This window comes from Achroia grisella, unplaced genomic scaffold, assembly GCF_030625045.1.
Source record: "Achroia grisella isolate CSIRO2021 unplaced genomic scaffold, CSIRO_AGI_Agris_v1 utg534, whole genome shotgun sequence".
NCBI lineage: Eukaryota > Metazoa > Arthropoda > Insecta > Lepidoptera > Pyralidae > Achroia > Achroia grisella.
Genome location: NW_026712920.1, coordinates 1984524 through 2007292, shown reverse-complemented (window position 1 = coordinate 2007292; position 22769 = coordinate 1984524). Strand labels below are relative to the sequence as shown.

Here is a 22769-nt window from a genome sequence, read left to right as displayed (position 1 = left end):
CCCTATCAATAAGTTTGAACATTACTAAGGTTCTATTGTCAAATACTATATACTTCTATGCGTGTATATGTCAAGTATATGGTAGTGTGTGTAATGTTTTTTTATTGATTTAATGTATTTTTATGCATAATATTAAACAAATATTAGCATCTGCACCTTCTCTTTACAAACTATGAATGTTCGAATTTTCATACTCCTTTGTCCAAGCAATTTCCGTAAGAAGGGATACAAAGTTTTTGCTTCACGTATTAAAAATCATACCTTCACAACTGTTATGCTAGATAGGGTAATTAGAAACATTTTTAATGGGCGATAATGGAATGATGCACGGCTGTATAGCAGTAGAGCAGTATAGGGGTATCAATAGAGGATATGTACAATTCGCCCGTCTTGGTACATCGAACGGTAAAAAAAACAGGACAATTTTCGTTACTAACAAACCCACCAAACAGACGAAAAGTCTCTCGTTACTTTCGTCATTTAATAGAAATTGGCAAAGTAAAATAGTTACTTTAATTCCTTTACTCTTGACAATAATGGTTGTTGCGAAATAATGCGAAAATTAGGTTTTAGTATCAGACTGTCATGTAACGCTGTTGCAACGTTGTAGATACTAGACCATAGACCTTTAGATTTAGCCATAGATATAAGACCTTCATCGCTACTGTCGATTGTCGATAATTTTAAATCTGATACAATATAAAAAAAATATTTACAATAAATTACATTGTTCACTTTAACTATAAATCTAACAGATTATTTTTAAACAGTGTTCCATTTTCAAATTTAAAAATTAAGTCTACAATGTATATCATGAAATTGATCTAAGGAACAAAATCTTAATTACGATATATGTATTACATTCTCGACTAGATTAACAACGTTCTACTTTACATCGATCTGAGAAAGATCCAGTATCTTTCATTCCATTCTCCTACCGTTTTCGAAATTTAAAAATTAATCTGATTTATTTTCTTAATACAATAAAACTTAACACTGTCTATGACAGCATTCCATTTTTGAAATTTAAAAATATTCTAAATATAAATTGAAGCATAGAATATTTCTTAAGTAATAAATAATAATATATCCCAGGACAATTTACACAGCGCCATCTAGTCCCAAGCTAACCAGAGATTGTGTTATGGGTATTATACAACTTATATAAATACATAAAGACATTTTTTTGTAAATACATATTATACATAAAATATACTCAGACCAACACAAATTCTTGATTACAAATGTTTATCACCATCGGTGTACTAAAGCACTAGACCATCATCATCTGCTTCTTCCTTATCGACCATCGTTCGCAGTCATCGCGTTATTTACTTCCTTTCTTACCATATCATCTTTCACACAGTCCATCCATCTCTTTTTTGGCCTTCCTCTGCCCTTATAACCATCCACTAGACCACCGAGACCAAATAAATTACATCATCGACTTCGACAACGATCTACCCAGTACCTGCCTCGACTTCATCCCGTTTCGAAATACAGCTGAATTTCAACATGTCACAATTAAACAAGAGTATGACAAATGCTAATCACTCATTACAACCTGTTATCCAATTACAAAACCAACAATGGGTCAACAAAAAACAACATTCACTAGACACGCAATGGTTTGTAACGCATATTGCTGTTTGTTACAAAGCCGGTCCAAAGATCACTTCCGTTGGCCGGTGTGAAACGAAACTAGCTATGGGGTTCCAAATATTTTGCCGAATTGTTTATGGTAATGCGAGAGTAGTTATGATGTAAATAAATAATATAAAGAACCCTACACAATGTAGTGTCATCTGGTCTCAAACTAAGCAAAGCTTATTTAGGGAATTCTATGAGCTATTCACATTTTCCCTGTTTTTGCAACATTTTCATTACAGCTTCGCGCTTATTGGCCATAGAGTAATGTAATTTAGACTGAATGCCTTCCTGAATGAATGATCTATCACACAATGAAATAATTTTCAAAATTGAATGAATAAACCGTAAATTACCAAAATCTTTATCTTTTTAATTGAAGAGTTATGAATGTCGTCTTTATACAAAGTCTTAATTGCAATATATTATTGGTAGACTAGATTAACAACGATCTAATTTACACCAGTCTATCGAAAAAGATGATAATCTGTACAATTTCCATAGTGCAATAAAATACCTCATTGACCATTTACATTATCAAACCATTTTCGAAATTTAAAAAACATTCTAAATATAAATTGATGAACAGAATTTTTCATAATTTAATTAACTACAATAATTATGTAATAATTAAAGGGCTTCTAACGCCGACTTTACAGTCTTAATTGCAATATATTATTTGTCGACTAGATTACTACACAACGATCTAGTTTACATCAGTCTATTGCGAAAGATACTGATCTTAATCAAACACATTCCGTTTTCGAAATTTAAACATTAATCTGTACAATTTCCATAATACAATGAAATCATCATCGACTATAACAACAACTGTTTACATTACCATTCCATTTTCGAAATTTAAAAAGTATTCTAAATATAAATTGATGTATAATTTTTTTCATAATTTAATAAATTACAATAATAATAGAATAATTTTCTAACGCCGACTTTATACAAAGCCTTAGTTCTTTCGGCATTAACATATATATGAATGATTCACTGACTCTTTATATTTGGAACCCTAATAAAGTTAAATATGTTATTATTTTATTCAATAATATTCAATTTTAACTAAAACATTGTATGAATACAATTTAGCAGCCCAACCTTGACGGTATTCATAGAAGCATAACCTCATTAGCATCATGTACCACCATGCATATACGTTATGTTACCATGATGTCATTCTATATTAAGTTCAGTTCGTGTAATATTCAATATTCTGGAAAATAAACGATAATTCATAAGGCAAGAGTAATAGATTTTTTTTATCAATCAAACATCTTCAAATTCAAGTATTTTAAAATACTTATTTTATAGAAATAAATTACACACAGATAATAAAGAAACCCTCAAAGTAAAATATAGAAAACTGAATTGAAACAATTGAAGCTTGATAATCGATTCCTTCGGTAAACTATTACATAAATACAGCAAGTAAATCTATCGAAAATTAAATTACGCCAGTACTAGTATGAGATAAAATGAGCCGATAATATACATCTTAATTCTCTCATTCGATTTCGATAGATTTGCTTACCACCTTATGAATAAGATAAAGCTAAGATAGATTCCATAGAACAAGCATTTGACATTTTTTTTGCACCTGTTTTTTTATTTTTTTATTACTCACAGTACCACCTATGCCACTGTTTAAGGTTGACTGGAAGAGATCTCTTCTAGAGATAAGTCCACCTTTGCTCATATTATCTCTAAATTATAATATCTGTGCAATAAATAATATATATATAGGTTAATGAAAGTCAGTAAAAAATATCAGTCGGTATTTTTATTACAGAAACACTAAGAATCCTGATAATACATTTCAGAATTGACTAAATTGATAAACAAACTAGATAGAATAACTATATTCTATATGGACTACTACATACAAGTCGTAATATACGATCATTATCATATATCTAGACCAATCAACCTTGACAGTGCGATCATCTATAACCCTGTTACAGCCACAATGGGTCACAATAGCCGTCGCATCACGTAACTAACAAAAATCAGTGAACACAATGACATACAGACGATACTGTGTCATGGTCAATTCATCTAGTTTCCGGTTGATAGATCAAGCCATGCTATCTAACAATGTGTAGATGTTAAAAAATATATAATTTTGACACCAATTAGATTTTTTTTTTGTGGATGATAATGGAATGATGCTCCCGCCTGCGCTAACGGTTTACGCTGGCGAGGCAACAGTGGAAGATGAGGTCATTACAGTTACCCCATTGTGACAATTCATCAAGAATTTATGACGATGGTTTCCAGGGGGTACCGCATGGAGGTCAACCTGACATGGTACATTGCTAACAATGGGGTCATCAATCCTCATTACCAACATACACCATTCCCCCCACATCAATTGATTAAAATTACAACTTTATAGTCGATTTCTCAAAATTTTATTTTATAGTTAACCCACTTTATTGTATCACACAGAAGTTTTGGACAGAATTTAATTGTAATCGGATTTATTACCAAAAGCGCTCGTTTTTCTTTTTTGTGAAGATATTTTATTTTTAATTGTTTCCTAAGCAGACCTAACAGAGGTTATTATTACGCAGAGCAACGAGTGGGCGTCAATAAAGAAGGCGGTAAACAATTCCTATATAGATAAATAATCTCAGGACAATTCACACAGCGCCGTCATCATCACCAAAGTTAAGCTAGCTAAAGTAAATACATAGAAAACACCCAGACAGATACATAATAATACATAATAATCATACTCATGAATGTGCCGTGATGATCACAGATGTTTGTGCCGTAAGAGGAATTGAATTGTCCTTTACCACTAGACCGCCGAGGCCGTCATATACCAAATGTGCTCGTTTCTTTTATCAAGATATGTAATATTTAATTATTTCCTAAATAGACCTTTAAGACGTTACAACACGCTTATTACGCAAAGCAACGACTAGGCGTCAATAAAGAAGGCGTAACAATTCCTATATTGTTTAATAGAACTGTTATTTTCCCCTGATGTTGTTAAATATCAGTCGGCTTGCATTAAGTATATTATGAATAACCACTATTTCCTCAAACATGCTATTTTAGCTCGAACCCATGGCCCTATTAAAGCGGTAAGTACGAACGCTCACTTTCTATTCACTAAGTAGTGGTGTAGGGTTGTCAACACTTCTTGCGTAAGCAGGAACGTCTCAATACCTTAGCCTTGTTCTACACGTATAAAAAAAGTAATAATAATTTACATGCAAATATATAAAGGTTTATTTCCAATATTTTAAATTAACCTTTTATAAAAGTTTATCATTACGTTAGCTTAGAATCCTAATCTAGTTTCAAGTTTAAATTAAAATCTAAATATAAAATTAGCAGGTTCTTTGGATGATCATAATTTATAACAGTATGCGCTGGTTGGGTAGTGAAAGATTACAGAAGGTAGTCAGGATAAACGTAATATGGAGTAGTGATGCAGAATTTACCAGGAACTCTGTCTCACTACTCCCTTTTACTGACAATCTCCACCCCTCTCCAAAAATAGTACTAGAGTTTCTTACCACATAGTAAGAATTCTATTATATCTCTATATCTTGAAAGTATTTCACAATGATCACGCGACGTGATCATAAGTTATTTGTATAGTACCTGCCCAAATAAAGGTACTTCTGAATTTTACTGTATATTCTTGCATTATTCATTCCCTACAGCGACGATAAAAATAAAAATTTCAACGACTGAACATTATTCTTATTTTGTATTTACCTATATTTGAATCTAATAAATTAGTGCTAGTTGTTCACACATTTCGACATAAAAATGTAAACTTACAATGATTATTTAAAAGAGCAACATACGAGTTTTGCTCATTCTTGTGATGAGACAGCTTTCAGAATGAGCGATAGATTGAAAAATTTGTAATGTCTATTCAAAAGTGCTTAAATTAAGTTTATATTAATAAAGGATTTTCTATTCTATTCTAAAGTACAAGGAAGTATTAGTACGTTAACCGATATGCCATGTAATGTCTGTATATTACACACAACTCTCCGACAAGACTTCATACACGTGGATCCGGACTGTATCAAGTCCCGGAGCTTGTCATAACAGATTAATGTGACAGGGTTGTCACCATATAATATTCATACCCATAATACATATTGATATATGCTTCAAGATTAAATTATAATTTGGAAGCACAGTAAGATCCAGCTTAACGCTGTTTCGTTTAGCGCTGCTTCGATTTAGCGCTTTATTTCAACACAGGAATTCTCCGAATGTGTGTTTATTAAATGTAATTCTTAACCAATTTTCAACCCATCTTCACCAAACGTGATGTTCATGTGTATAAAACGTCGGTTACTACTTACCATCAGTGAAACATCAGCTTGTTTACCATTCCAATTACATAAAAAAATCATCTACTAATAATTGAGCTTTACCTATCTCTTACCATATTAGATTTTACTCTGTTTTAGAATGTATAAATTCGACTGTCCTTACTATGATTGTATATTCAAAATTGGCCACCCTACTACCTACTAACGGCAATGACACCGCGCGAACCTGCCACAGGCTGGAGCGTGGGAGACGCCCGTTTTTATTACGGCAGCCCTGCGCGAGCGCATCCTATAAGTATTTTCTAAGATCTACTAGACGAGTTTCAGTGTATAAACGATGCATGATGCAATATATAGCGTATATACGCTAAGATTTATGGTATATTTTCGTATAAATATAAAACTGCACAAGATATCCACTGAATACCATATTCAAAACCATTGCACCTTTTTGAAATATTCTACCATTATTCAAAAGTAAATATTCAGATCGACATAAACTACCTAAGTATGTATAATAATATATATATGGTTTACCCGCATATTCGCGGTATATTTTCATATATTATAAATCTTATACTTATATATGAAAATATAAAAGAAAACTACAGCATATTCAGAATCACTACATCTTTTTGAAATATACTACTATTATTTAAAAGTGAAGTTCAGATCAAAGACTACCTGTCACGAGTTATGTATGGAATATGTATGGTTTACCCACAACTTCAACTGGTTTTTTAAAGATAAAACATAGCCTCGTGATACAATCTATGTACAACACTAATTTAATTAAGATTTATTCAGGCGTTTATTCTTAAAAAGATAGAGAGATTCTCACTTTCAGATTTACAATATTACTATAGATCACTATATAATATTTTTTTAATATAATACTTTATAAGACCAAAGACAGACAAAAGATCATTACAACAAAGTAAAGGTATTACGGATGTAACAGTTACATTTTTAATACATCAAACATATGATGAAAGCCAACGGTACTTGTTAATATCCGAAACAATTATCCAATAAAACTGTCAATACATTTTTTATTATTACCCATAAATCTATCAAAGAATGGCTTCCAGCATCTCTAATCATTAGTCCCCTAGGAGGCGCAATGGTCCATTAAATCCGAAACTAATACGCCCTTTACTATTTAATCGTTCGCCAGCAACTGTCGCTACATCATTATGATTTATGCTTTATTCAACGTTCATTCATCCATACAAACCAGTTCATAATATTCTGATATGTTTCTTGCGATCGCATTTTTTTATTTTATATTTAAAACCATGAATACAAGTCTTTCAGCCTAAATATCGTTTATATAATCAAAAGTCGTGAAAGTCCAAATATATATTTCTACAAAACAATTGAAAAATATTGTGTAGTAAATCTTAAGTTTAATAACGCAAATATGTAGTCAGAATAAAGTAAAATACCTCAATTGCTAAGAAACGTTCGATTCAATATATACCAAAATATATATAAAAATCTGGGAATGTTAAATTTTACGCTGACTGTAACTGCTATATTTGACAATACACCTGTAACCTGACTATCATCCGGGAAAACAGTTGGGAAAGTACACTAGTTTTTGCAAATTATTGTATAAATTGTTGCAAGAGATCTATCTCTGATTCCACGATTTTCTCGACTCAAAAGATTATAATTCCGCTAGTTCTTTGAATGTCATGTACATTCAAGAACTAGTGGAAATATTCAGCAGTCTCTGAGAGCTGATTCAAGAATGAAACATTTAAAATAAATAAAACAGTACATCAGATCAGAACAAAATATTACAGATATCACAAGTTCTTGAATATCATGTACATTCAAAAACTAGCAGAAATATTCGCAAACTCTGAGAGCTGATTTATTAGACCTGTATCATATCTTGTAAATGAATTTCAATCAAATAACAGTTTAACACTTATAACATTTTTTTAAACAAACTGATTATGCACAAAAGCAGAATAGAAAAGGAAAAAATTACTAATAACTGTAACACATCTTCAAACTTTAGCCAATTTCACAATATCTTTCTTCCGGGAAGTGATAGGCGAATGAATTATTAACACAGTTCCCGTGATTATAAACATCTCAAACGGACGGTTACATTGCATTTAAAAGACAGTAATCTTATCGGATTGCGCCATTGTAAACAAACATAATAGTTACTCGTTTAAAAACCAATTTCTCCGTACCCGCCTATAAAAAATGTAAATAAACTGTTCTATTATACAAAAGAAACGTACCTACACAATAGGCACAGTGTCCACGTTGGATTGGGGCCACAAAAGTCGCTATATTTCAGCATATAACGCAAATGAATGTTTAGTTTAATTACAAAAAAAATGAGAAATGGACTTTGACAATAGAATGGATTTCCTGAAACTTGTATTTATAGTACTAGACACACTAATAACATCACATTTATAAATCACTTCACAATTTAATATTTACTTATATTGTTAAATTGAGACCTCCAATAAAGTACATTGTATTTTGTACTTTTGTGTATCTTGTACTTGAAAAGTCTACTGGTCGTAGTAGACCATTTAGTTCAAATAGTCGATTTAAATTAAAGGTAAAATGACGTCTTCGTAATATAATAATTTTTACAATATAAGTATATATTATACTTATATGTCCCCAGTCAATAGTTATTGTTTATTATAGTTATAGTCCTATAAGCCGGCCAGCATGCGGTCCTGTCTAATAGGCAAAACTCGATAAAATTAAGAAAACAGATAGTATTTCTGTAAAAGGGTTATTTATAGTCATTGGACGCGTATAATAATCAAATTTTTGATGTTCAAATTCGATTAGTAGGCCGTATTAATGACTGATTTTCAAGTAATTAATTCGTAAATTTAATTATAATTATTAATTTAATGTCTATCACAATAGTAAAATTGTTATTGTATAAATTAATATAAATATGATGAATCGACGAAAAACAATCGCTGATCCTATGGCCTGCAAGCTATCATGTTAAAATCGCGGAACTAAGCTGGGATTTTCTCACGGCGCTCTTTCCGCAGGTGCAAAAGTAGTCTTCATTACACCGCAAATGTCCTTTGAGTATACTGTGACGACCACTTCCTATATTTGATATAGTATCTTCAAGTGTTCAGGTATATAATCTAATTTCATTATTTTAGGACATAAAATCGTGGACAAGTCACAACATGCCACGTAATTCAAACCGAACTATTATCTACAGCTGATTAGAGTTACATTACATTTTTATGTACATACAAAATCACCTAGACCATATAATCATATACACTAATTGAATTCACGACCACAGATAAGTAATTGAGTGTGTTAAATCGCTAGACCACCGAGGTCATCTAAAAAACTATATAAAATACTATATCCATTAAAATTCAAATCTAGAAAAAAATATCCTAGGTGAAAAAACTATTACTATTCATTAATTTAATATCTCACGACAATTCACAGCGCCATCTAGTGCCAAGCTAAACCGAGCTTGTGATATTGCTGCTGGATAACTAATATAAATATATAGATACAGTTTTCTGTAAATAGATCATTATATATTAAAAACACCCAGATCTATACAAACAAGTGATTGTTTGTATAGATCTGGGTGTTTTGATTCATGAGTGTGACCTCATGAATACAAATGTATGTACCGTGCGAAGATCGAACCCGCGACCATCGGATGCAAGTGTGTTAAACCGCTAGACCACTGCGGCCATCAAATTTACATTAACGTAATTCTTGTTGTAACAAAATTAATTAGATATCTAGATTTATATTCAATATATTGATTTAGAATGTCATAAATATATAATCAGGGGTCGTGATCTCATAAAAACAGAATCTATGTAAGTTCATGTAGAGGTGTTACAAAGTTGTTATGTTAGGTACTTACTAAATTCATTACAATATCAATCGACACGTTAGAACACATAAAACTATGTAAGATTTGTAATATCGCATATTGCTTATAAAATATATTTCGTCAACAGATATAAATTAATAAATACAAAATACTTGATAGCGTAAGTAACGTAACGTAACGTACTAGTTATAACGTTTCAAACTGAATACGTTTATAACGGTAATAACATTAAAAATTACTGTCATTTATGTATTACACATCCTATGTGTAATACATAAATGACAGCCTACTTATGCATCAACGAAATATCTCCTTTGGAGTATACACTCTATTCAGAGGAGATAAAAACCATCGCTCCTAAGAATGTTCTTCAATTCTTGTCCCTAACGGGTCTAGGTAGCAAACTTTGAAAAAGGGCGAGCACAATGGATCTGTGTAGGTCGCAGTGCTACAGGTCTTAGCACCTGACAATAGCCCAAAACTATAAATAATAAAAAAAATTACCGCTAATGGAAAAGGCATTAATTTCCACTATTTTTATAAATATACACTATGTTTATAAAATAAAATATCTATACATAGTAATAATATTGTTGTACAATTTAATTGTATGTTTATTTTTTACAAAATCATATTACCGTATTATAATTATATTATTTGTGTGTGCATGATTGTAAAGCATGCAATGTTTTTAATTTTGAGTGATGTTTTAGAGTACTTGTTGAATATTCAGCATGACATTACTGACTGAAATTATATCATTATTTTTTCGTTGGGTTTTGTGAGAACAATTTTATTAAACAATAGTGAATAGAATAGTAATAAAATTTTTGTATTTTTTTTTATAGATGATGAAGGCGGCCACATCAAGCAGGGCTACGAGTCAAGAAGGCAGAATGACCTGTACATGCGGCTCGGACTCTTGCTCGGCGAGCGGCGCGGTGCTCGCAATAAAGCTCGAGATAGCTGTACCTCACTTGCCTCACTCGACGCGCATACACTTGCCTCACATAACACTAGCCCGGTTAGTGTTGCCATCACTTTGTTACTTTTTATCATCATTGCAGCCATCGCCAATTATTTATTAACGGACTCGTTGGTGTAGCGGTTTAACACACCGCTTTACATTGTGCAGTCGCGGTTTCGATACCTCGCGCGGTGCAAACATTTGTTTTCATGAGTATGATATCTTGTATCAGTCAACACCGACATGCATAATATACACTTAAATACATTCATAATATACATATGAAATACCCAGGTATTTTATATGTATATTACGTATGTATTTAAAAAAACTGACTTAAATATTTATATCAGTGGCCCATAACAAAAGGGCTGCTTGGCTTGGGACTAGATGGCACTGTGAACTGTCCACTATTATTATTATAATTTTTATCATATACAATCTACTGTCATCAAATAATTAGAGAAGGACTTGACTCTTGGAGTCCACTGCCAAGGAGGCTGCATCAAACTATACTGTATGTATATTAAGCCGTTGTTAATACTCCGTCGACCCCAAATAATGAGATAAAGGCAAGACTAATAATTACTCGGAAAGCCTAATACTTAAAAGATAATATAGTTCAATAAATAAAGGTAATATTTGAATGTCTAAATATATTTTTTGCAGAATCTTTCAAACAAGTTATTTAGTTAAAATATTCGCTTTATTTGCAGGTATCTACCCTGACAGGGTCGTCGGAAGTCGATGTGGTGACACCGTTAGGTCGGGACTCTCTCGGCTCCCTGGCATCCATGTCACTATCTGCAGCTAGCAACTGCTCATCATCGAGCCCTGGCAGCAGACGGCATTCCGTCAATGGTAAATATGAACAACAGAATGTTGCTTTTAGTTTAGTAAGGTCTGAAATACCAATGAGATGAGATGAGACCCACAATGAAGGTATATGGTCAACAACATCAGGCATTTGCGGAGGCGAAACCAATTCATATCTACCTTTTCTTGTTAATTCGTCGACTCATTTGTTTGTATTGCCTAATAAAATATCCTTATTTTTGTAGATCTATAAAATCAAATTATAGTCACACACACACAAAAAAAAATGAGCAATCAAATCAAAAAAATACAGCATAATCAATTTAGAAATACAGCAATTATTCACTAAATAATATATTAGTACCAATAACCTGGATTAGTATGAATGATGGATATTTGTAAAAGATCCAAAATTCAAAATATCTTTATTCATGTAGGTCTATTAGATACAGACTCTTATGATATGTCAAATCTACCGTCAGTTCGGAATGATTTCGTGATGAGAAGAACTAAGAAGAAACTCAGCTCGTATTCTTTTCAAATAAATGTTGTACATGTTTACAATAAATTTATAATAAATCCCCCTGTATTTAATTAAGATTATAAATCTGTCTTAAATAATCAAACCTCTACTCGTCTCTTATCTATGCGTTTCATATCATCAGTTTATTCAGAAATACTGGATTTTTAATAAAATTTTCTTTTCTTCAGCATTGCAAAGTGCTCGCTCTGAAGAACTAACACGGATGTCCAGTGGGTTCTTTAAGTCTAGAAAAACAGCGGCCAGGCGATCTGCACGGGTCAGCAGTAAGCAATCTTCATCTTCTTCTGAAATTAAGAAAGGTAAGTACAAAAGCATACAAACAAGCTTTGAATCTAAATTTATGACTTAAAAGACACTATCAATTAAAAAAAAATATCTGCTGTAATCCTCGATAAAGAAGCAGAGGCAACCAATGGTCCCATGGCCAAAGCAACACTTGAAAAGTCCCTAATATATTGCTGCCGATTGCTATTTCTCCTATTTCTACGCCACTTTTCATCACCTTGACATAAAATTTTTATAGTGTCGGGCACAAACTACGGTTTTCAACAACTTCCAAAACAAATCAAACTATGTAGTTGTGTCTACACTTGTAATATTTCTGTCAACACTCGAGACCCTTCCTTTAGTACCTCTCCAGATAACATAGATTTAAGTTCAGTAGTAAAGCAGTTAAGATTCTGACTTCGTGTTGAATGTACACGTTACTAATAAGCCATGTAGCACACATACCAAATAAACTTACTAATGGACAATAAATCGTACAATCATTTCATCGATATACTCACAACCTATATAAACAATATATTATGTAGCGACACCTCATCACATCATATAAAACGCTACAGTGGTGAGGTGATGAACTACCGCATAGTAGTATAAAAAAACAATATTCATAAAAGAATACAGCATGTAAATATGAAAAAAGTTGTAATAATATATCTATAAAATAATTTTATTCAAATTTACAGTATACCCTTCACTACCACTTGCATTACGACCATTGTTCTTCGAAGTTCCATCAACAGACAGCAACGCCTACTTCTGCGGCCGTCAGTGGCTGGTCAGGGATATGGAGAAAGCACTGGAATCCAGCACATCAGGTATGTTGATTGCAAAACTTTATTCTTATAAGGCATTTTGTAATGTATATTCACACTACTAGGTTGGAAAATTACGAGTAGCTTATTTTTATTTACTAGTTTATTTTTACTCGATATTACAGAGTTTAATAATAAACAAAAGAGCATGTGTATCTCAAATACATGGTAGTAGAGTGTAAAGTTTTTTATTGATTTAATGTATACATTTTGCAAAGTTTATATAGAAAATGAGTGTAGAATACTCATAATAATTTTAAAAAAATTACGCATTTGTATACGTATTTTTTTTAAATTTCGTAATTTTTTTGCAAAATTACATACTCCTCCGTCCGCGAGGTACAAAGTTTTTGCTTGTCGTATAAATATAATGATTTTTAAAATTTTCAGGAATCCTTATATCCGGTACCCCAGGAACAGGCAAAACGGCGTTTATATTACAACTAGTTGAGTATTCATGCTTCGGTCGAAAAAGGAACTATGAATACGAGGAGTTACGAGAACAATGTGATATCAGAGAGTTGTTACCTGAAGAAGTCACCGCTACGATGTTTACACGACTCGCTTCTAATGTTGTGGCCTATCACTTCTGCCAGGTATGTTTAAATGTCATGGAAATTGCTTATAAACCTACATTTTTAAACTAGCTTTAAAAAAAAAGATATTCAGTTGACTTTCTTCCCGGTTCACCTCAACTGAATCTATATACTGAGCAGGATAACGGAAAATCTTGACGTTTATAAGCGACTAAAATGTCTGACATGAATAAATATTTTTTGATGTGATTTGATGTAAGAACAAAAGCAAATATTGAAGAATAAACTTCTCAGTGACATACATAATTCGACTCGCTTATGTCCTAAAAAATATAATATAATATATAGTTTATTTCTAAACTATAAATTTTAAATTAATTAAATTTGTTTTAGGCCGATAATAACAACACCTGTTTAGTAGGGGAGTTCGTTCACTCTCTCGCAGCACAACTATGTCAAGCACCTAAGCTCCACGCATACAGGGAATATATCCTCAGTGAACCGCATCTTACGGCTTGTCTATCACTGAAAGAATGTATAGCTGATCCAGACTTGGCTTTCATGCGTGGTATCATAGAACCTCTTATCATATTGAGGAAAAATGGAAGCATAGAATCAGGCAACTGCATTATTTTAGTTGATGGACTCTGTGAAGCTGAATACCACAGACCAGATCATGGACACACTGTAGCTTCTTTCCTAGCTAAACATGTCCCTGAGATGCCTTCGTGGCTTAAAGTTGTAGTGACAGTCAGAACACAGTTTCTGGAAATAAGCAGACAACTCCCGTATACGAGACTAAGTTTAGATGAGTCTGATAATGTACATAAGGACCTTCTAGAATATTTCAATACCAGAGTACAGGCAGCTCCTATTATTGAAACAAATATTAAATGCTCAACAGGCAAATCGGAAGGGGTTCACAATTCTGTAATGAAATTCGCTCAATACGTCCTACATTTGAGCCAAGGATCGTTTTTGTTCCTGAAATTAATTTTAGATTTACTCGAAAGAAGTCACATCGTCGTGAAATCAACTAACTATAAAGTAGTGCCAATATCGTTGGCCCAAATATTTTTATTGCAATTCAATTTGAGATTCCCCACTGTGCAGTCGTTTGAGAAAATAACTCACATATTGAGCGTTTGTTTGGCAGCTCTCTATCCACTAACTTTAGTCGAGATATACTATTCGGTCAATTCATTATTAGTTGACACGTTTCTGCCATGGGAAGAATTTTGCGACAGATTTGAATCCCTCACGGATTTTCTTGTGAAGAGAATCGACAACACGTATATGTTTTTCCATCCGTCATTCAGGGAATGGTTGATTCGTAGAGAAGATAATGAAAGCTCGAAGTTCCTTTGTGATTTGAGAGCAGGACACTGTGGTATTGCATTTAGACTATCCAGGGTACAAGCGCCGCTGGATTCTGAAAAGACTATGGAATTAGGACATCACATTCTTAAAGCGCACATGTACAGAAACATGGGACCCGCTCAATTAGGATTATGCCCGAGAGATTTGCAAGCCATGATGGTGGCCACGAGTTCTGCAAATGTTGGCGAAGCAATAGCCAACATGAGAAATATATATACGCCAAACGTAAAAGTATCGCGACTAATGCTCCTAGGTGGAGGTTCGCCTAATCAAATCACAGAGTGCCTTGGAAATGCTCCCTTACTGTGCATATATGCGTATCAAGGCATAATTTCTATGGTTGGATTACTGATTGAATTTGGTGCCGATCTAGAAATGACCAATTCTCAGGGTTGTACAGCGTTATCTTTAGCTTGTCAAAGAGGGCACACTGATGTTGCTAGAAGATTAATAGCTGCAGGTACGTACATATAGCATACATTATAATTTATTAAAAATGATTGATAATTTCGATAATAATTTGTTAAATATGAACTGTATTGAGAATCAATTCTTATAAGACCTCGGCTAAGCTTTATTTATTTATTTCCGCGGGTTCGAGTCCTCGCATAATACAAACATTTGTATTCATAACTGATTTTTTGTACCGGTCTTGGTGCTTTCTGTATGAATTTACAAAAATCTATTTTAAGTATTTATTTCAACTGCTTAGCGTAATTGCATAACACCAACACACCACAACCTCTGTTTAACTTGGGACTGTTGATGGCGCTATTTAAAGTGTCCTAGATTATTATAATTATTAATAATGTTATAAAATTTCAGGTTCATCTCTGAGTCACACAGACACAGCAGAACAAACTCCTCTAGTACATGCAGCTAAGAATGGACATCGAGACACAGTAATTTATCTCCTTGGTTGTCAAACTGGGAGAGACGACAGGAACTCTTTAGATATCGACGGGAGTATCGAACAACTAGTTCCAGGGTCGAGACATGCTCTGATCGCTGCAGCCCAAAATGGTCACTTAGACATTGTGGAGTATCTTCTAGATACTGCAGAATTAAATGTGAGTAACTGATATAACATATAACTTGAGATATCAAATTATAAAATATTTTTTGAATAATGTTAATTCGGGTGATGATAGAAGTAATAATTAATATTGAATTCATCTTTCAGCCTGATGGTATATGCCCTGTTACGGGTGAGACAGCTCTCACAGCTGCATGTTCTACTGGAAATATTGCAATTGCTGATGCTCTTCTAATTAGAGGAGCAACTCCATATTCCTTAAATGCTAGAGAAATGTCGCCACTAGCATTAGCTGCTAAAAACGGAAGGTCAACTCTTGTATTGAGGCTTTTAGACTCTGGAGCAGATGTGATGGGGTCTGATGGAAAGATCCCTCTAATATTGGCCGCAGCGGAAGGGCATGTGGATGTTGTGGAGATTTTATTAGATCATGGTAAGTGGCCTTATATCTCTAAGAATGCACTACTGTAATTGTCGATCAAGGGTTTGTCATTTATTTACTATCACAATTATAGTAAACACACTTGACAACCCCATATAACGTAATATGTATTTAGGTACTGTTATAATTTCGACCTTTTTTATTGTTTAAATTTTGAATCTTTATTTTAACTGTCTTATCTTTGAAATACTGATTGGATACTAAGTTCAAAATAGGCTTCCCTGTATATTTCCTCTCTATAATATATAAAACAATATATGGTAGAACGCAGAACGTTATTATTACCATGTAAAAATTTACTGCTCATAACTTAAACAAGTACTGAATCATCATTAATTTGACATTAGAAATAGAAATAATCTTTATTTAAATACACTTAATATAAGCATTTTTGAATAGTTAATTTTTTTTTTAATCCATTCATTCAGAACGCAGACCCATCATAAGAACATTTAACGGGAAACTTGCATATTGCTCTTTTAAATAAATGTTGTTATACCTACTTATAAACTTGTTTACTTAAACAGTAACAAAGGTTAGGTATGCAACAATCAACATAGAAACCGCTACGCACTCAAACTTTAAGCAATTAGCTAATATTGTCAATGTTATGAATTTTAAGCTTTATTTTATTTATTTTATTTCTCTATAAAACATTATTATCATTTATAAACGCTTATTATTAGTTCTAATGCATTCACAAAAATAATACCAACCAAAACAACTGTTTTAAATATTATTATAACTTATCAATACAGGTGCTGACCCGGAGGCAACAGACAGCGATGGAATATGTTCTCTAGGATGGGCGTGCCTTCGATCTCGAATACAAACTATGGTTACACTATTAGACAGAGGCGCCAGTATCGGTATGTTTAATCTTTAAATTTTAAGAATTGTAGCAAACCTGCAATGTCTTAGTTTTATTAGAAACATTTTAATAGTATCAGAAATAATTGCTTTAAAAACAGTTTTGTGACTTTTTTTATTAAGGATAACGAGTTTGTTTATTCATGTAGGAAAAATTACTATTACATTATGTTGAGAAAGTATTAATATAATAATAATAATCTCAGGACAATTCACACAGCGCCATCTAGACCCCAGTTAACCTACCTAAAGCTTGTGTTATGGGTACTAGATAACTGATTCATATTCATAGATATTTTTTTTTTCGTACAAACAATCATACTCATGAATACAAATGTTTGTGCCGTGCGAGGAATCGAACCCGCGACCATCGGTCGTAAAGCGGTGTGACCGCTAGACCGCTAGACCATCGAGGTCGTCAAGTCAAGAAAGTATTTTAATATTAATATTTAATTTCTACGAGTGGTCACCCATTGGTCGTATTTCGACCATAGTTAAATTTAATTTAAGTTTGAATTTAAATTTATATTAAGATTAAAGTTCCATTGTCAAATACTATTTCTCAATTTGTACGTCATCAATTGTGTCAAATACATGGTATAGTTTATTTTATTCATTTATTGTATTTTTTGTAATTAAAATATTTTAATAAATAATGTTCTACATTTCCACGACATATTTTTAAATGGAATAGCAAACTAGTCACCAGCCACGTATCTAGAAATTTCACAAATAGATATAAATCAGTCGTTAGGCGAGGGTTCGGTTCTGGGGTAGGCATGTGTTTAGGGCAGAACCGATTCTACAACACTCTTATGTAGTAGTACTATTGTAATTCATTCAGAAGTACTTCGGCATACAAGGTTCTACATGCCATGTCGGTGTTCGACCCATTAGAGTCTTGGGGTTTAGGTCCAAATCACTACTTAGGTTCGTGTCAAACTTAAATCTATTGAAATAGATTTACATAATGTGTCATTAATAAAAACCCACAAATATCACCGTGATATGGTGGTATTATCACAAGCTGCTTGACGGCTGAAGTAAGCGAGACAACGATAACACCATGCTGGCCCTGACGACTGCACAAAGTGTCTGTAGAGGAGGATCCCCCTTTGCAAATAAAAATATATTTGGATCTTTAGTTCATTCACTATTTATTTACTGAGAAAAATCCTGAATTTTAAACTATTAATTAAAATTTCCAGATCAACCCGACAATAGTGGGCGTACTCCATTAGGATTGGCATGCGGTGGACCAGCAGATCTAGTTGAAATACTATTGGAGCGAGGAGCATCGCTGGAGAAAACAGACCACAGCGGACTGAGGCCTTTAGATAGAGCTATTGGTCAGAGAAATGTTCATGTAAGTGTGGACTTCATTTAAATCTCATAAATTTAATATTTCAATGACACAGCTACCGAGATAAATGGATGGTGTAACAAATGAAAGGTTATAGTTATAAAAAAGGCAGATACTCAGTAAACTATGGAGATTTAATTCTTTTAATTTGCAAAAACTATCGGCCATGTTGTTGTAAATCGGAGAACTGGAACAGAGAAAGCAAAAGAAAATATAATATATAGAGACACCACATGTCGCATTTACGGTTGACCAGATGACGGTGATGAAACTTATGACTTCTACGAGATTTTAATTATTTCAGGTGGTCAATTGCTTCCTGAAAAAGGGTGCCAAACTTGGTCCTACGACGTGGGTGATGGCGTCAGGCAAACCAGAATTTATGTAAGTCTATGTCAAATGATAATAAAAATCGTAAATATTTGTAGAAATATATGCTTATATATAAATTTAAAAAAAAATTGTTTTGATACAATAACCCTATTTATTTATTTTGTATTTCTTGTAAATAAACACCCATACATTCATTCTGAGTAACTTAATTATCCCTCCGATCGATCCCCCGTCCGTCAAACGGGGATCGAAATTAGAACGGACGGCCTGGCGTATCCGTCAGGCGGGAGTTGACCTTTAACCGTATCATAAGTCCTTCCGCGAGTTTGGAGTGCCATCTGCACTCGCCCCCTATCATTTCGTGAAACTGTAAAGGGCCACTGGGGTCAACAGTACCATTAGACCATTACAGTAGTCCAAAAAAAAGAATAACTTATAAAAATCGGTACTTATCAATAATTTCCGATAGTGCTACAACACGATTTAAAAAGAAACCTGGCAATATATGTAATGTCAAATTTGTCTCCGAGATAAAAGAACAGACTATAGTTAGGTATAGCAATAACTTTATACACACAAAGTTTTTTTTATGAATAGAGAAATGTCACACGAAACAGCTGTAATTGACGTTTGTTGAACGTTGAAAACACAAATAAAGCTTCTAGTTTAGCGTACTTGTTACAGTAGGGCTCAAAGGGACATGTATCCAGTAAGAGCCGTAAATAGAAAAAAATATATTTACATTTAATTGTTACAGGCTAATATTGCTGAATAAGTTGTTAGAAGACGGCAACATGTTATACCGGAAGAACCGTCCATCGGAAGCAGCACATCGTTATCAGTATGCCCTGAAGAAGATTAACCCACTGATAAGTGACGAAGGGCAAAGCACACCAGCCACACAGCCGGTGCCTCATGAACACGTATCTGCTTTTGTACAATTGAAGACGAATCTGTTGTTAAATTTGTCGAGATGTAAAAGGAAATTAAACGTAAGTATTCTAAATCACATTGAATTTTAGCCAAATGTTTATTTAATCCTTGACCTTTAATCCTTATCTATCTGTGGATATTAGCTCACTAAATGAAAATTTATAATGCTGTTTTCTTTTTGTTTGAAATCGAAATGGTTTTTAGGTACAATTTGGTAGATTTATTTGTTCAAAGATTTTTTTTAAATAGAATAAAAATGTCACGTGTTTATCTGAATATTTCAGTGAGTTGGTATCTGGCCAATAAATATATATTTCTAATCTCCCCCCGTCTTACAGATTAACTTGATTTACGTCAAGAATTGCGTTCTTTAGATCATCTACATTTGACAATTTTTCTGATTAAGCATAACAGTAGTGAAGGTATGTTATATTATTATTATTATATTGCAGGAACCATCCGAAGCGTTAGACTTCGCAGCGCGTGCTTCCGTCCTACGGCCTAATGCTTTTGAATGCGCATACGCAATGGCCCGAGCTATCCTCGCTCTGAACAAACCCTCGGAGGCTCTCCCCCACGCCAGACGGGCCTTAGTTCTAGCACCTTCCACAGACTTATCAGCTATCAGGACACTGAAGGCTTTACAGCAAGAAATACTAACGAGAATCAACACGGGCTCTCACAGTTTAAGCGTTGAAACAAGATCTATGAGAAATTATGACACGATAAGTCTAAATTTGCCGTAAATATAGTTTGTATATTTCGACTACGATTTATTATGAATTTTATAATAAATATAATAAGGTATAACGAAAACTACTTTTGTAACTGGTTTTACAAAAACAATATATGAAATTGTAAGAAAGAAAAATTAAGAATGATTCTACTATAGAGTATATACTATAGAGCTCTCATTTTTTCTATTATAAATTTTCCATATATAGACTATTTGTAAATGGATAGAAAATACGTATATAAGGACTATTTTAACTTTTTTTTATATATTGAGTGATGTGTTAACTTCGGTAAATAGTATTATATGACTTTATAGCTTCTTAAATAGTAAAGTATAAAAAATACTTTGTATAAATACTTTTATATGCATTATAAAATATATACTACGATACTTTTAAAAAGCAGTCTTTTTAAGTAATTTAATTTGTGGACAGTGATATTTTTGTCATGCGATTAAATGACATTATAAGTAATATTGTAAATAATTGTAATTCTGTCTTACTACAGCTGTAATGTACAGTTACAAGTTTTTTTTACACATAATGCCTCGAATATTGTTTTTTATTCGTTTCTAAATTTACTTGCCATTTTGTTTTATTTTAGATTCACAATACCTTCAAACAGTGCCTTGCTTTAACATGTTTAATGTATGAGGTATTCAGTTTTTGTTGTTGTTTTATTTTTAATAAGGTTTTGAGTTAAACTCATGTATGTGCCCATTTCCTTGCTTTAATTTATTGAGTCTTTAAGAAAATTACTTATTAAATCTAAAAAGTATGAGAGTTTGAAGAGAAATTTTGTTTTGTAAGCGATATTATGCCTATATTTTTAAACATATAAACGTATAAAGTGTGATGTATGAAAACTTATTGAAATTTATTTATTTATGGTTTCCAATTTTAGCTATAGACAAAAATTTTAAAATATAAAAAAAAATTGGTAAAATTTCTATTATGTCATAAGTGTCTTACATAGCGTTAGTTATACAATCTACTTGCATATAATTTTACACGATCTATGATTGTGTTCCATAGCGGAAGAAATAAAAAATCTATAGTTTTGGCTATTGCAGATTGTATGTTTTATTACAATCTGTGGAAAAAATACAGCATTCTAAATTCAAATTGAAATACAATGCGAGTCTATATATTTGAATTAAAATTAACCTGAATATTAAAATTATGAACAATTATTATTATATTTGCATATTAATGACATTTATGACATAATACGACATTGTTAACACTGTTTTCTCTCATTCTGAGCACTACATCCAAGATGGTCAATTCGTATGAGATGGCAAAGACTGATGGAATAAAATTTTCTGACATTTAAAATGCACTTGTAGCTATAAACTAAATTGGTACAGATATATTATGCTCATACAAAAGTATATATATACTCCAGCATTTAAAATAAACCTATTTCAATGTTTTGTCCTTTTCTTTCGATTATTTTGCTTAATTCGAAAGACAGTGATAAAACACTATAAAATACAATAAATTTGCTTAATGCTTTATTTTTTTAACATGTGAGTTAGTGAACAAAGGTACTCGTACATACAGCTTTAAACATGGTCATAGACAATGATTTGTCAACGTTAAATATGCTTTCGAATGAGCAGATATGTCGGTACCGTTATATTTAAGTACAGTAATAGTTACAGAGACAGTAGAACTTGTTTATTATTTTAAAATTTACATACTATAGTAAATAAAAAATCATATTGCTTCAATTGTGTTTTTTTTTATTTACCCGGTTCTGCATAGGTTGTCATATTCGTATTTAAATTATACCTCTTCTGTGCCTTGTCTTTTCTCATTATTTGGGGACGTCGCAGTATTTGTCCCTAGAGTTCTGTA

At 32.6% G+C, this 22769-nt stretch overlaps 1 protein-coding gene across 3 annotated transcripts in view; it reads left to right on the top strand.

Annotated features, from left to right (window-relative positions):
• Window positions 1-22642, top strand: part of LOC131847411 (protein TANC2) — a 191035-nt gene extending 168393 nt beyond the window's left edge. For all 3 annotated transcript variants that reach the window (XM_059196990.1, XM_059196989.1, XM_059196991.1), the window contains 13 exons: window positions 10701-10876; window positions 11536-11680; window positions 12347-12478; window positions 13151-13282; window positions 13670-13875; window positions 14209-15655; window positions 16021-16265; window positions 16379-16664; window positions 17432-17542; window positions 18752-18909; window positions 19211-19290; window positions 19997-20231; window positions 20625-22642. In XM_059196990.1, the coding sequence (XP_059052973.1) occupies window positions 10701-10876; window positions 11536-11680; window positions 12347-12478; window positions 13151-13282; window positions 13670-13875; window positions 14209-15655; window positions 16021-16265; window positions 16379-16664; window positions 17432-17542; window positions 18752-18909; window positions 19211-19290; window positions 19997-20231; window positions 20625-20918 (3647 nt within the window). In that variant the 3' untranslated portion in view covers window positions 20919-22642. The remainder of the gene's footprint in view (window positions 1-10700; window positions 10877-11535; window positions 11681-12346; window positions 12479-13150; window positions 13283-13669; window positions 13876-14208; window positions 15656-16020; window positions 16266-16378; window positions 16665-17431; window positions 17543-18751; window positions 18910-19210; window positions 19291-19996; window positions 20232-20624) is intronic.
• The last annotated feature ends 127 nt before the right edge of the window (window positions 22643-22769 follow it).